The sequence below is a fragment of the Panthera pardus genome, unplaced genomic scaffold, assembly GCF_024362965.1.
Source record: "Panthera pardus isolate Hobbes unplaced genomic scaffold, ASM2436296v1 HiC_scaffold_1, whole genome shotgun sequence".
Taxonomy (NCBI): domain Eukaryota; kingdom Metazoa; phylum Chordata; class Mammalia; order Carnivora; family Felidae; genus Panthera; species Panthera pardus.
In genome coordinates this window covers 66,690,869-66,705,136 of record NW_026526654.1, presented here as the reverse complement: position 1 = coordinate 66,705,136, position 14,268 = coordinate 66,690,869, and the positions used below count along the sequence as shown (strand labels likewise).

General features: G+C 45.7%; 1 protein-coding gene across 4 annotated transcripts in view; it reads right to left on the bottom strand.

Annotated features, from left to right (window-relative positions):
• Positions 1-8,058, bottom strand: part of LRCH1 (leucine rich repeats and calponin homology domain containing 1) — a 201,007-nt gene extending 192,949 nt beyond the window's left edge. The window contains exon 1 of one of the 4 annotated variants that reach the window (XM_053899447.1): positions 7,429-8,058. In XM_053899447.1, the coding sequence (XP_053755422.1) occupies positions 7,429-7,750 (322 nt within the window). In that variant the 5' untranslated portion in view covers positions 7,751-8,058. The remainder of the gene's footprint in view (positions 1-7,428) is intronic. The other 3 variants (XM_053899455.1, XM_053899452.1, XM_053899456.1) reach the window with 3 other exon arrangements.
• Between the last annotated feature and the right edge of the window lie 6,210 nt (positions 8,059-14,268).

The following is a 14,268-nucleotide window of genomic DNA, read 5'->3' as shown; positions in this document are numbered from 1 at the left end:
ATCTGCAAGGAGGGCTGGCGGGGAGACTGTGGAGCCTGGGGAAGGCCTGGGGACCTGCCGAAATGAGAGTGGGAGGAAGAGAGTCCTACAGAGCAGGCAGGAGGGGGAAGTGAGGGAAATGGCCTGGAAAAGCTAAATGAAGGCCATGTAGAGGAAAGTCAAGTCAGACAGTCTGCAGCTGACGCCCTTCTCTAACTTGTCACTGTTGCCTGCAGAGATAACGTGAGTCAAATCAGCTACGCTGATGGAACCAGGTCAGACATACTGATGTCACTCCTAACACTGAATGGCATGAACATCAAAAACACAAAAGGATATTAGAGGAATACGCTGTGTAGCAAAACACCATGTCTTGCACTGCAGGGGTCAGCTGTCAAAAGCAAGGCCACCGAAGAAACCAGAGGATTAAAAAACTTAAGATGGGGTCCTTTCCTGCCCATGCAGGGACAACAGTGAAGAGGAAACTCAAGACTCACTGAGCTGAGAGGTCATGGCCCTATTCATCTCTCAAGGTCTTAGGACCCCCCTCTAGCAAAAAGATTGAGGAAACACAGCCCAAGGAAGAAAAGCAAGCATCAGGGAAGATTCCAAACCCACAGAGCCTGATCCTGGTAACCAAAATGCCCTGGAAGGGTCTTGGGAACTGTAAACGGACAGCATATGAACAGAAGAGCAGCAATTTCTCATCACAGAAAAATATATTATATTTGTCATGTAAATCAAATATCGTTCTTCTCTACTTCGTTTTTGTTTCCCCTTACCTATATCCTCCTTGGTGGCCGATAAAGGAGGATACGGTTGGGAAAAACTATGAACACAGACAGCAGTCTGATTATAAAAGCATTTCTCCTCTATTGCATTGCTGGAGTATGCAAGAGAAACCAAATTCTCACAGTTCGTCAACTTTCTGTTCATGTAAACAATCTCACTTTATTTCTGAATTACTTTGTGGGAACAGATGGTTTCCAAATGCATGACTTCTTACTACAGTATATGGAAGCAATACTACCGAACTCTTAAATTAAGATGAAAACACAGGCATGCTTCCAGCTTGTCTATATTGGTAGACCTAGTTTTCCCAAACTAAGGCTTACGTGGAATTCTGACCTTTTTGTTTGTTTGTTTTTTGCTGATTTTTTTCTTTGGGTTGAACAATTCACATCTTATAGGAAAAAACAAAAACAAAAACAAAAAACCTGTCTGAAATATCACAGCCACTGCAAATTTTGGAATTCTGGTGGGAAAAAAAAAAAAAACCAACCAGGAGTATCTGTAACAGAAGCCTCTAGACTTCCTCCTACAGGTTACATATAAATAAAGGCATCAGGTATGTAAATATATAGTTGGGTTTTATGCCTTATATCTTAAATGTTTTATGATAGATTATAATATTATAACTTGAAATAATCACTGCAATTAACACCAAATTGCCTTAATCCCTAACAACTGACTCAGTCACTGGAAGAGTTCACAAATTAGTGGCATTACCAGATCTAAGCCCAGGGCAGTTTCTCCTGATGTATCTCTCAGGCAGAAGACTCCTTTTCCAAAACACGAAACCAAATCTGGAAAGGAGTGTCACAAACAGGTTTTTGTGAGGCTTACACAAGAGTTCAAGTTATGTGGCCTGACTGGTGAACCCACTGCCAGGTACCATAAGTTGAGTTAATAGCATTTCTGTTATTTAAATTACCGAGTCTCTGGAAAAACATAATCGGTGCAGCACCTGGAGGGGTGGGGGTGACTTTTGGAGAGAACTGAGTAAGAGAAAGTAAATGCTGCCCCTCTAAACACAAAATATCTATCTATCTATCTATCTATCTATCTATCTATCTTTCTATCATCCATCTACTACCTATCTATACCTTTATGTATATTTATTTTGCATATTTTTATATTTCTGTATATTTATACAGAAAAATAGACATAAAGGGAAACGTAGGCAAGTACACACAAAGAGGGGAAAAAACTTATGTTTAAAAACAAGCAATGATGAAGCTAAGTATCAGGACAGGAAAAGTCTTTGGACACCCCAGAAGGACAAGAGTAAAAGGAAATTGACCTCTGAACTGATCAACACTAACACGGACTTCAAAAGGCCTTTACCCTTGAAATGCTTACCACAAAAGAATGTGTAAACCACAGCATGAAAAAATTGAAGTTTGCATAGAACTCAAAAAAAAACAAAAAAACTTTTAGTCAATAATTTGAGTAAAAAATTTTAAGTGGTGAGGTGCCCAATTTTGGCCTAATGACCTATACTCACCAAAAATCAAATAAGATGTCGCCGTGACGGACAAACTATCCAGCGGGATCATTTCAGTGATGAAGGTCAAACCCTGGGCCATTTCTTCATAAAGTGGCACAGACCAAAAATTCCCGGAGGTTGTGTGGCCTACAATTGTACGCTATTCTTCCAGAAACTTGATTAGTGTGCTCCTGTCTCTTCAATAAAGAGCAGCCTCTAAGGCAAGCACTGAGAATAGCAACGTGTTTGTGGAGACCGTCTCTGCCACACACACACGTAAGAGCACATAGGGATGGGATTCGAAGCCGCCATATACGTGGAGTTCTAGATGTCATAAAAGCTTTCACCATTAGAAGTCCTCTATGCCTTAACAAGGAAGGAACTGATCAACAGAAGACAACATACTGTGAAGGAAAGGCTGTGAATGATCATTTATGAATGGAGAAGTATTTGGAATACGTGTAATAAGTACAGACATTTATATGAGAGCGACTACCACAACAAATGGCAGCTACAGCAATAATAAATCCAATACAACAGCAGAAAAACAATTTGAAACCAGATGTAACTATTAAAGCAGGTACGTTTTAAGAAGACACATGATTTCCAAAGTTTCATCACGCGTGTAATGAAAAGTCTTTGTGGCCCAATTTATGGAACAGAGCGTGTTCTTGAGAATACATAGATTGCTTTATCAAGTCCCGTGTGAATTCCAGTGACTAAGAGAGCGCTGATATCCCAAGGATTTGGTTGCTGGAGGATGGGAGTGGGGGTGTCAGCATTCAGCAGATAAGCCTGCTCACAGATCTCAGAGAAGAGTCTCTGAGTCCATACAGACATTTCAGAGAGCTAGCTCACACAGACTAGGGTGTTAGTCCCGCAGGCTGACAAATCCCAGGCCTCAGCCATCTCCAGAGTCCTCAAATAAAAGGTCCCAAGAACCCTGCTCTCTGTTAGATCATTACATGGTGACAGTGGGGAGGGAGGACATGACCAGAGACACAGGCTTAAATGCTCTCTCCTTCTGTTTTATGCACAGATCTTAGAGCATCAGGTTCTCACTCCCCATCACAGAAACATCTTTTCCACCGCAGAAAGCTCATGGGCACTTCTATCCAAAACCAATCCATCCTCCAAAACCTCACCCAAACCCTGCCTCGGCTCTGAAAGTCTTTCCAAACCAGCCTAACTGGAAAAACCTTTTCTTCTGAATTTCGCAGACAACGTCTATCTATGCTATTCAGCATCTCGCTTTGATCTGCTTTGAGGCTCCTGCAACTTGCTGAACTATTACCTAACTTCTCATGCATTCCTGTCTTGTCTTCACCTTGCAATCTCCTACACATTCCGCATGGGCACATACAGGACACAGAGAGTCATTTTTTTATGCCAGACTTCTATATTCCTGCCTGAGTAGGCTCTCCATTTCCCGTCCGGTGTTTCCTGCTTCCAAACGCCTCGAAAAGATACTGCCGTGATATACTCCGCCCTCTCCTTAATGACACCAGTTTTTACCAACTGTCTGTCCATCAAGTCCAAGGGCTTCCTTTTTATTTTCTAGCACCTCCTGCAATCGATCTGAGACAGACACGTTCTTTTCTTAATCTTTTCAATTCGCGTTTTCTCAGTCATATTCCACACCATCTTGAACTTCTCATCCCAAAATGACACACTTAATAAATCAGCATTGGGGGAAAAAAGTTCACTTTCCCGATGCACGTATCTGTGTCCTTTTTTTATCAGTCCCAGTTCTATGCTTCAGTTTGTATTACCAATCACCCTTTGTGCTCTTACTGTTGCAAACCACCTCAAGTCACCTTAAATCATCGCAGCATGACTATTTCTAAGACAGGGATACTATATTTATACTATAAATCTTCCTACTCATTCTGCAAAATCAATGTCCTCATTTCTCTCCCGATCCCCCTCCAGATAGAACGGGGACTCCATTATGAAGGGACTCGTGGATTCTCTGATGGTCACGGCTGTATCCTTGGTGCCTAGAACAGCGCCTGGTCCTTAGAGGTGCTTGGTAGGTACCTGGGGAATGAATGTTGGCTGAATGAACCTCCAAACAGCCTCCGGGATTCTGCTCCTTCCACCTCTTCTCTGCTTCACAGGAAAATGGTCAAGAACATCAATGCCAAAGTGAAACCATCAGGGTCTAATCACTGGCTCACCATCTAACCAGGGGTATGATCTTGAGCACAGTACCTGACAGCTCTCAGTCGCAATCTCCCCAGCTGGAAATGAGGATACGAGCAGGATTCCAGTGAGGACTGAACAGGATAGTGCAGATAAAGAACTCGGCACACGGCAAAGCCGAGCGCTAATCGCGGCTCTTTTGTTCACACTTCTCCCGTTCAGCCAATGTCACCTCTGCCACCACACCTGCACAGCTCGGCCTTTCTCTTTCTCACCTGCAGAAAGACTAAATTCTGACAACAAAACTATTCTGACTCAAATATGAGTAAATCGATAGGCTCCAAGTGAGGGCTTGGGAGTTTTTTTTCCCCTGTGAAAAATACGTAGGCACTTTAGTGACAGAGCTTAGATACCTATCTACTCAGTGGCCCAGGGCCTCTATGTTTCTGCACTTATAGCTCAGTTTCCAACTCCGTTCAGGTCGGCTACATTGCCCCAGAGTGCAGTTCTGCATACGGGGCTGCCAGAAGAGGTACTTTTACAAGGAGTAAACCAAATGGCCTGTATTATACAACCCAACAGTGAGAAAAGGCTTTCTGTGTCACTCCCTGTTTTACAAGACTTATGAGAAGGTACACTTTACAGCTTGGGTCTTTAAGAATCTTCATGTGCCACTCTGATTTCAAGAGCTGTTCTGAAAACTAAATATTAACCCAGGAAAAACCACTTTCTTTATCATACGCATTACTCCTCTTACTCTGCACTCTGCTAGAACACCGTGCAAACCGGGGGTGACTTTAACTCTTGCTTTATTTTGATTTTTGCTTTTCCAAATAAAGAACAGTGACCAGTAAATATTTCTTTAGAACAAAGGGCAGAATGCATTTGGTTCACAGCCAGCTGTTGACCTGAGGCAAAGATGTTTTGCCAGAAGCAACCCCTGAATACACCGGGGTACTCAAATTTCACCTGAAATGGCTGGCTACCTTAAATACGCTTTATCTTTTCTGGCATGTCCGAAGTTTCTACAAACTTTGGTGACATTCCCTGGCCCATAACTAACGTTGCATTTTTTGTTGTTGTTGCTGTTGGGAAATTAACGTTAAGACTCTGAGTCTTAACTAGAATTTTCTGAGCATTAAACATGCAAGGGAGGGTCATAATTAAAAACTGGCAAAGCTCACAACCCAAGTTCACCACAAGCAAAAACAGAGAGGAGAACAGGAATGCTGTTGAGCATTTACCTCACATGGCAAGATCTTAACTGAACAAGATGGTCCCTGCTTTTAAAAGCATGGGTCTCAAAGAAATGCCAACTCAGCAGACACATCACGTTCATTCAGCTTTGGGAGTAACCGTCTGCATAACTAAAGCCCCCCTACTGAAGCCAAAGCCAGGGAGCAACTTTCAAGCCCCCTTACTGAAGGTACAAACATGTATTATTGGTCATGCCAGTTCCATATCCAGTCCTTCCCTATAGTCTCTGGTATACTGTACTATAGCAAAAGGGAAGTAGAACTTAACAGATTTTTTTTTAAGTTAATGATTCAGGCAATTCTTGGAATAACTTCCACTTGAGAAAAATGTAACCAAGAGGTCCCATCAAAAGACTCCCCAGCTGCTGACAGCTCAACTCTGGAAATTCCCTCCCAAATCACAAAGCGTAATGACCCTCAAGAGCCTTTTCTGCCTCCAGCGAACTTGGAATTCTTTCTAAATATTCATTAGGACGCTCAATAAATGTTTACTGAATTGAAGCCGAAAACGAAAAGCAAGCACTGGAAACGTAAGCTCCTAAAGCCTTGCTCCCTCGCCCAGCCCCCGCTTCCCCCACGAGAGGAAACTGGGAGATCTGGAGCTGAGAGTTGAGCCAACCAGTATCCAAGGGGTCTGACACTCGGCCCAGGAGGTGATGACAGCCAGGAGGGCTGGGCAGTGGTTCCAAAATGGGGCACCCACTGCGCTGGGAAATGTTGGGCGCTTGCCAAGACACAAAGCCTCCCCGGGGGAGCTGAACCGGATGGTCGGAAACCAAGGCCCGAATCGAGTTCCACCACCCTCCTTCCTGTTTATAGATCCCGCTCCAGTGACTCCAGCTACCAAAGAGAAAGCAGACGTCTCAGAAATATGTCAATACATGACATAACTTGAAAAGAGCTGGCTGCTCATTGGCGCGTGTTACAACTTGTCGGGCTCACACAGGAAAACCGGCTCACTTTAATTACTTTTCTTTTAATATGCCTTGCCGTCCCGTCCCGGGCCCCCGCAAAGATCGGGTTACTGGGAACTAGGGGCCTCGGCGGGGCGACCAAACGGTGTGGGCGGTTAGCTAGGGGCAAGGAACGCGGGAGCCCAGCCGACCGCCGGCGCAGTGGCTGCCCCTTCCGAGTCGCGACAACCGGCAGCGGCTCTTCCCTCGCACAGGCGCAGAAACAGGAAGCCTGGCACCTCCTCGCAGTCTGCACCAAGTCGCCGGGCCGCTCGCTGATGTCGCGAGGGGGCCTAGCGGCACCGCGCCGCTGCCCTGGGGTTGGCCCCGGGAGCGCCACCTTTGTCTGGGTTTTCCCGTCCGACCGGCGACGCCGGGACGCAAGGAGCGCTTGCCCAGGTCGGAAGCGCGGACGCGGCGCTCGGCTTCCCCGGCCCGGCGCGGGGGCCCGGGAAGCCGACGCGGCCGCCCCAAACCTCCCGCTTCCACGGCGCGCTCGCGGCGCACCCGCCAGTGCCTGCCCGGCCGCCACTGCCCCGGCGCGGCCGCCGCGGGGTGCGGAGCCGGGGACCCGCGCACTCGCGGGCGCCGCCGCAGCCGGGCGCACCCCGGCTCTCCCGGCGCCGCGCCGCAGGCCGCCGGGCGAGGCGGTGGCCACCGTGCCCTCGGCGGGGCCCACCTCTCCGGCGCCCACGCGTGCCCCTTACCCGGGAGAGCACCGGCCAGAGGACCCCCAGCGAGCCCACATCTCAGACTGGCCGCCGCGGGGGGATGGCGCGACAGCCCGTCACCCACACCCCCTGCCTGCCCCTCGCCCCTTTCTCACCTGCCTGCACCGTGTCCGAGAGGTCGTGACCGGGGGCCGCGGTCCGGGGAAATTCCTTCAATTTCCTGGCGCTGAGGTTCAACCCCCCGGAATTGGCCGCTTCCTCCAGCGCGCGCTCCAGCCCCCGGTTCAAGGGCAGGTTGAAGCCCCCGCTGCCGCCGCCGCCGCCGCCGCCGCCGCCTCCCCCGACCCCGCTGTTGGCTCCCGTTCCTCCGTGGTGCTGATGGTGGTGGGGATGGTGGTGGGGATGATGATGTGGGTGCAGAGGAGCCACCGAGAGGGCAGGGACGAAAGGTTGGGGTTCGCTTCCCGGCGTCGCCATCTTCTCCCGGGCCCCCCCACCCCGCCCCGCCGCTCCTGCGGGGAGGGTCACAGCGCTCCCCCGGGAGGGGGAGACGGCAGCGCGGGCCGAGTCCCTGCAGTGCCCCACCGAAAGATCGTGGAAGAGGGGAGGAGGGTGTGGCAGGCGCGCCGAACGGGGGCAGTCGGGGAGGCGGCAGTGGCAGCTCGGTCTCGAAGGTTTCCTGTCCCCGGGAAGCTAAGGACTGCGGCGGCGGCGGCGGCGGCGGCGGCGGCGGCAGGCAGCGCGCATGTGTCTCCTCCCGCCCTTGCTCCCTCCTCTCCGCGGCTCTCCCCTCCTCCGCCGCGCCGCGCCGCGCCGCCCGCTCTCTCCTCCTCCTTCCCCAAGCTGTCAGTCCAGCCCGGAGCCTTCCTCCGCTCGGAGCCCGGCCGGCCCCCGCGGCTTCGCTGCGCTCCGCCCGGCAATGCGGGTGCGTCAGGGGGGCCGGACCCCTGCAGCGGGTCACCTTGGTTTAGACGCCGAAGGCCCCTGGGGTTCTTTTCGCTGCCCAGGGTATCTTGGGAGACCGGAGGTTTTAGGAAGTCTCAGAAGACGCCAGCGAGGCAATAAATGGGATTTGAAATACAGTGAGATCATGGGGAGGTGAAAGGTTAGGATCTCAAATTTGCGAACTACTCTGCCTCTCTGACCCGAAGTTGCCCGACAGGCAGTTTTTCACTGTGGGGTCAGACCAACAGTCTACCCCTGCTCCTGGCATCGGAGCACCTACAAGGAACCAACGATGGTCTAAGTAGTTTACAAATTAATCTCGTTAATCCAGGGATCCCATGAGCGGAAAAATTGTTTCCCAGACTACAGAGGAAGTTAAGAAACTTGTCTAAGGCCACCCGTGCAGTCAGAGGCGGAGCTGGATACGAACTTGCAGCCCTTGGACTGTAGGGTTGGCCTCCTTCCTATGTACTCCCAGGCTGGAGAAGAGACAAGAGTAGGGTAGGTTTTCTGAGCGATGGGGGAAAACTACAGACACAGAAAGGAAGGAAAGACTTTCAAAGTGAGGGCAGTTTTCATGGCAGACAGAATCCATTGTCACAGGAGGGCTGACTAGGGCTGACTGAGCCCCAGAGTTGGATGGTGCAGGGAAAAGTAAGAAACCAGTGGCCCCAACTAGCCAGTAACTCAGCACATTTTGAGCCTGTTCACAGGTGCTGTCAAAGTGTCCTCGTGACGCTTCTTGCTGCCTCCAAAGGACATGGGGACTGACATGTAAGCAAATTCACGTTCTGCCCAGACCAAGGCTAACACACCAGTGGTGACAGAACATCTGACACCTTAGGGTGGACCAGGTGAAGACTGATAAAGCCCCACTCCTTTCCGGAGTTTCAAGTCTAGCTCTCTGGGGCCTTTATTTGTGCGAGATAACCAAGTCTTGATGGTCCCTATAAGCGACTTGGCTAGGAGAGGTGAGAATACCTGTACAAAAATACTACAACCTGGGGGATAGGTGAGCCCATCTTTTAAATGGTAGTTCGGAAAGATGATGGCCTAGATAACAGGCTGGAACTTGTGACTTCATGTACTCGGCATTAAAGTACGACATGATCTATGTCACTTGCATTGACTGCATGCACAGTCGACCCTTAAATCCTACAGGATTCTAGGTGGAGTCAAATATTCTTATCTCATCGGAGGAGACAAGCGCCACCTGCTGGTTTCCTCCCCCAACTTCCCCTCTCACCACCTCTTTTTTTCCCCCTCAACCTCCTTCCTAGACATTTACAAACCAGGCTTGAAAATAATAATAATAATAATAATAATAATAATAATAATAATAATACATGGATAAAAGAACACTTACGTCACTTTTTTTAAAGTTTTTTTTAACGTTTATTTATTATTTTTGAGACAGAGCATGAACAGGGGAGGGGCAGAGAGAGAGGGAGACACAGAATCTGAAACAGGCTCCAGGCTCTGAGCTGTCAGCACAGAGCCCGACGCGGGGCTCGAACTCACGGACTGTGAGATCATGACCTGAGCTGAAGTTGGACGCTTAACCGACCGAGCCACCCAGGCGCCCCTTACATCACTTCTAAAAACTGACCTACCTTCCCCTTTCTTCACAGTCTTTCCCCAATAGATGAGTGAGAAACAGACACAGAAAAAAATTTTCAATTAATACCTTCAGCTGAGACCAGGTGGTAAGGCTGTGTGATTAGTATGCAAGGTATGAGTGAGGACATCCAGCAAATTGCAAATTTAGTTCAGACCACAAATTGTGGGGATGCACCATATAGAGCATCATTTGTTGTTGTTGTTGTTGTTGTTGTTGTTGTTGTTGTTGTTTTTAAGACCGCAGATTCTTTTTTAGAGGAAATGATAGAATAGGAATTCAGGATTTGTTTTTTAACAAGTGATGGATCCTCATGTTAGGTTCACCAAGTTATTATAGTTTGCTTTTTCTTCTGCAGATTACTAAAGTGTAAACTCCTTAGGGGAGGGACCCATTCATCTTTGTAATTCCCACCCCATATCTAGAATAGTACTTTGTGTATGATGAGTGCACAATGAATATTAGTAACTAAGCATTGCACAACAGGCCAATTGTACAATAAATCTATCTATTGCACAATCGACAGCTTACCATTTGTTGATATGTCTTTCAAATTATGTTCCTGAATGAAGGAGTTTTTCCTTCAATTGGAGGAGAGTACTTGACCTTTAAAACTGACCTTGATTATTTGTAAACATTCAAGAACTTGACAAGCTATTTTCTCTGGCTATCTTGCTTCTCTATTTTCTCAATAAGATGGACATATCTGTTTTGTTATTATACTCTTTTTTACATCTTCTGAAAATACCCTCTTTCCATTCACACTCCCCACTCCATACATACAGTTCTTTGATAGTAGCCGTGCTATGACATTGACCCCCCGGTGGTCGTCTTGATTAGTCCAGAAGTGGACTTCTGACCAAATGACAGAGCACCCAGGGGATAAGAGGATCATGATTATGTTCAAACCCTGGATTCTGACTCTTCCTGATTTTCATCTTTAGTTTCTATGAGATATCTAGTATATTTTCAATGCATTCTGTTGTTCACCTAAGTCAATTTTATTTGGTTTTCTGTCAGTGCAACCAAGAGTTCTAATTAATATATTTGATTTACCATATTTTAGTCTTTATGTCCCCTTGTTTTTCTGTATAACCTCATTTTGGGATGGTCCACAAATAATCGTGTATAAACTATTTGGATAATGTCAGCAGATTGTTTTCATGCTTTGTCTTTAGTACCTTTCAATCATTTTACAAAGTTAACAGAATTCAAATGATTGAGAAAATGGGGGAAATAGAAATACTCTCAGATTAAAATATTGGCTATTAGGAGTAAACTAATCAGTCTCATCAACAAATCAAAACATTCAGAATTAAAAAAAACAAAATTCCTCTTGTGCTTAGAAAAGATCCCAGACTCTTCCACATTTATTTATTTATTTTTTTTTTAATTTTTTTAACGCTTATTTATTTTTGAGACAGAGAGAGACAGAGTATGAACAGGGGAGGGGCAGAGAGAGAGGGAGACACAGAATCTGAAACAGGCTCCAGGCTCTGAGCTGTCAGCACAGAGCCCGACGCGGGGCTCGAACTCATAGACTGCGAGATCATGACCTGAGCCGAAGTCAGATGCTCAACCGACCGAGCCACCCAGGCACCCCTAGATCCCAGACTCTTCCACATTTAAAACCCAACTCTTTTATTCCTGCCTGAAAAATAGAGCCATGGACATGCTTATAAAACTCAAACTTATTAAGAACAGCAGATAGATTTGAGCAGGGCTCTTTGACCTATACCACCTTCTCAGAAAACAACCAAGAATTCTCTTTTGGTGGGAACTCAAAGCGTTTGCTGAAGAGATGGTCACAGTCACCCAGGTGTGTCCCTCACAGTCCTGACTGTCCCCTCCAACCATAGCTAATTAGGTAAAAGGGGCTGACACAAGATCCAGTCAGCCCCAAGCAGGGGAGTTCCCTGTCAGACTCTCCTGAAAATTTAAGCAAAACACACAATGACCACAGTCACAACAGCAGTCCTTGACAGCCAGAGTCAGGACTTACATCCTTTTACCCTGATATCCTCCAACCTCTCGGCCTCAGTTTCCTCTTTCTTAAGAAAGGAGCAAGAATATTCCCCGCTTAACACCACCCTTTTTGTTATTCCTTCCACATGATCTCATACTTAAGTATTCTCTTTGTACTGTGTCAGTAAGTATTTATTCAGTAAATGCTTATCTGGAAATGACCAGAGTGTGTTGTATTCATTCATTCATTTGTAAGTACATCAAGGACGGAGCTCAGGCCTTTTTTTTTCTCTAGAAGATTCAATAAATAGCGTTGTCTGAGACGTTTGTATATTCTAAGGCAACCAATAACACCAACATGAATTTCTCTAAAGATAATAATACTATCTCGGACATGTTTAGGAGATTCTTCTAGCATTCCAAAACACTAATCTGAACCAGTTGGTCAGTGACAAAGTGAACCTAGCAAAATGAGAAAAATTAGGACAATGTACCAGGTTTTTCATAAAGCTGAATGCCTTTGATTTCAAAAATCAAACGTAAATGTTGGATGGTGTGTGCACATGTGGGATGATGCCTTTCTTATTTTTTTCAAACAATGGTAATGATAAATTCTAGGCAAATAAGTTTATTCTTACTTGGGGAAAAAAATGGTAGGCGACTAGAGTCAGCTTTCAGATTAAGTTTTTTAAAGTTACTTACTGTGAAATCAAAGCACCTACAAACTACTTCCAGAATTTATCATAAGTCTGAAAAGAGGATATTGCCTGCCTTTGGATTTTGAAATATGTCACAGCTGCCTATTGTCTGGATCCAGCTTTTTTGCCCTCTTCACTCCAGCCCGCCAACACAAATCCTCAATCCCCTCATAGGGGCTCATTTTTAATTCTCACGGAGAAAAACAGCAGCAGCCACTACCGTGTGGCCAGACCCTACCCTGCCTCTTTCTCCTGTTTTCTCCTAGACTAAAGCAGAGCCCCAGCTCCTAGACCAGGGAGATTTTATTTCCATTCTCCTTTCCACTGCAGTTCCTATTAAATAAAAAACCACAAAATCTGGGCCATCAAGATAAGATTCTCAAAGTGGCTGCCTTCTAGAACATTCCCTGAATGCCAACAGAGGAGTTATCTGGGAATGAACGAATTAATAGGCTTTAATCTTTGTTCCATTTTCATAAAATATAGTTATTTCATTTCATAAAAATGCCAATTTTGTGTGATTTTTTAAATTATTTTTAAGCAATATGTTATAAATTACGTACATGAAATATCATAGCCAACAGTGTGGCAAGAAGACAATATTCTGACCTAGAACTTCAGAGAGATTAATAGCATTTTGAAAGAGCCTGTGTGGGAAAGAAAGCTTGGACCACCCAGGGTGTGAAGCTGATAGTGAGGAAAAGAGTTTTTTAGGCTTAATTACGTTGATATCGAAGGGGGGGAAATGTCAGTGACCAATAACTGACCCTCAGGTCCTGTCAGAAGTTTCTCAAGAGGGGACCAGAGGAAGAGCCACTGGAAAATAAGGATTGAAGACAACCAGCTCTATTTTGATAAGTGTATTTTTGAGTAACTGGTCTTTTGAAGATGTGAATGTAAATATTCGATTATAGATGCTATTAGATAATATGTTCACTGTGCTTGGTGCCCCTAAATATTTCACCCATGTATTATACTTGGTGTTATTGGTTTATAATATAATGGCATATTATGTTATTGGCGTGTAATACAGTGGTCTCCCCTTATGTACGGTTTTGCTTTCTGAGGTCTCAGTTACGTGTGGTCAACCACGGTGTGGAAGCAGATAGTCCTCCAGACATATCATCGGAAGGTCAATAACAGCCTCACTAACCCTACGTCACAATGCCTTTGTCATTCAGCTTACCTTGTGTCATCACATCGGCATTTTATCATCTCACAGCAATATTGTTATAATTGTTTTATTTTAGTAACGGTTATGGTTGTTAATCTCTTACTATGCCTAATTTATAAGTTAAACTTTATCATAGCTATGTGTGTATAGGAAAAAAAACAGTATAGGGTTTGGTGCTGTCTGTGATTTCAGAGATACACTGTGGGGGGTGGGGGTGGTGTTTGAGTGTACCTCCCTGTGGATAAAGGGGGGACTACTATATAATGAATGCATGAAACATTTCTGGGAACCAATTATTTGTTTATAAATAAATTGCTTCACTTGCTTGGATAAACTGAAGCAGCATTTTTGTCCAGTATGTGTTCCTCTGAACCAAAGTTCTTTAGGCTGTTAATAGGCATTGTGCATAAAGGGTTTCATTGCCAGGTAAGTTTAGGTTAATAGAAAATTTTAGAGGCTATTTCACTCTAGGACCTCTCAGAATCTTTGATGGGCTAATGTGCATCGTGGACATGCAAGAAAGAGAAATGCTTTATATCCAGCTTTTCTCATATATTTTTATTTGACTGCTAAACCTCTTCCTACAAGATTGTCA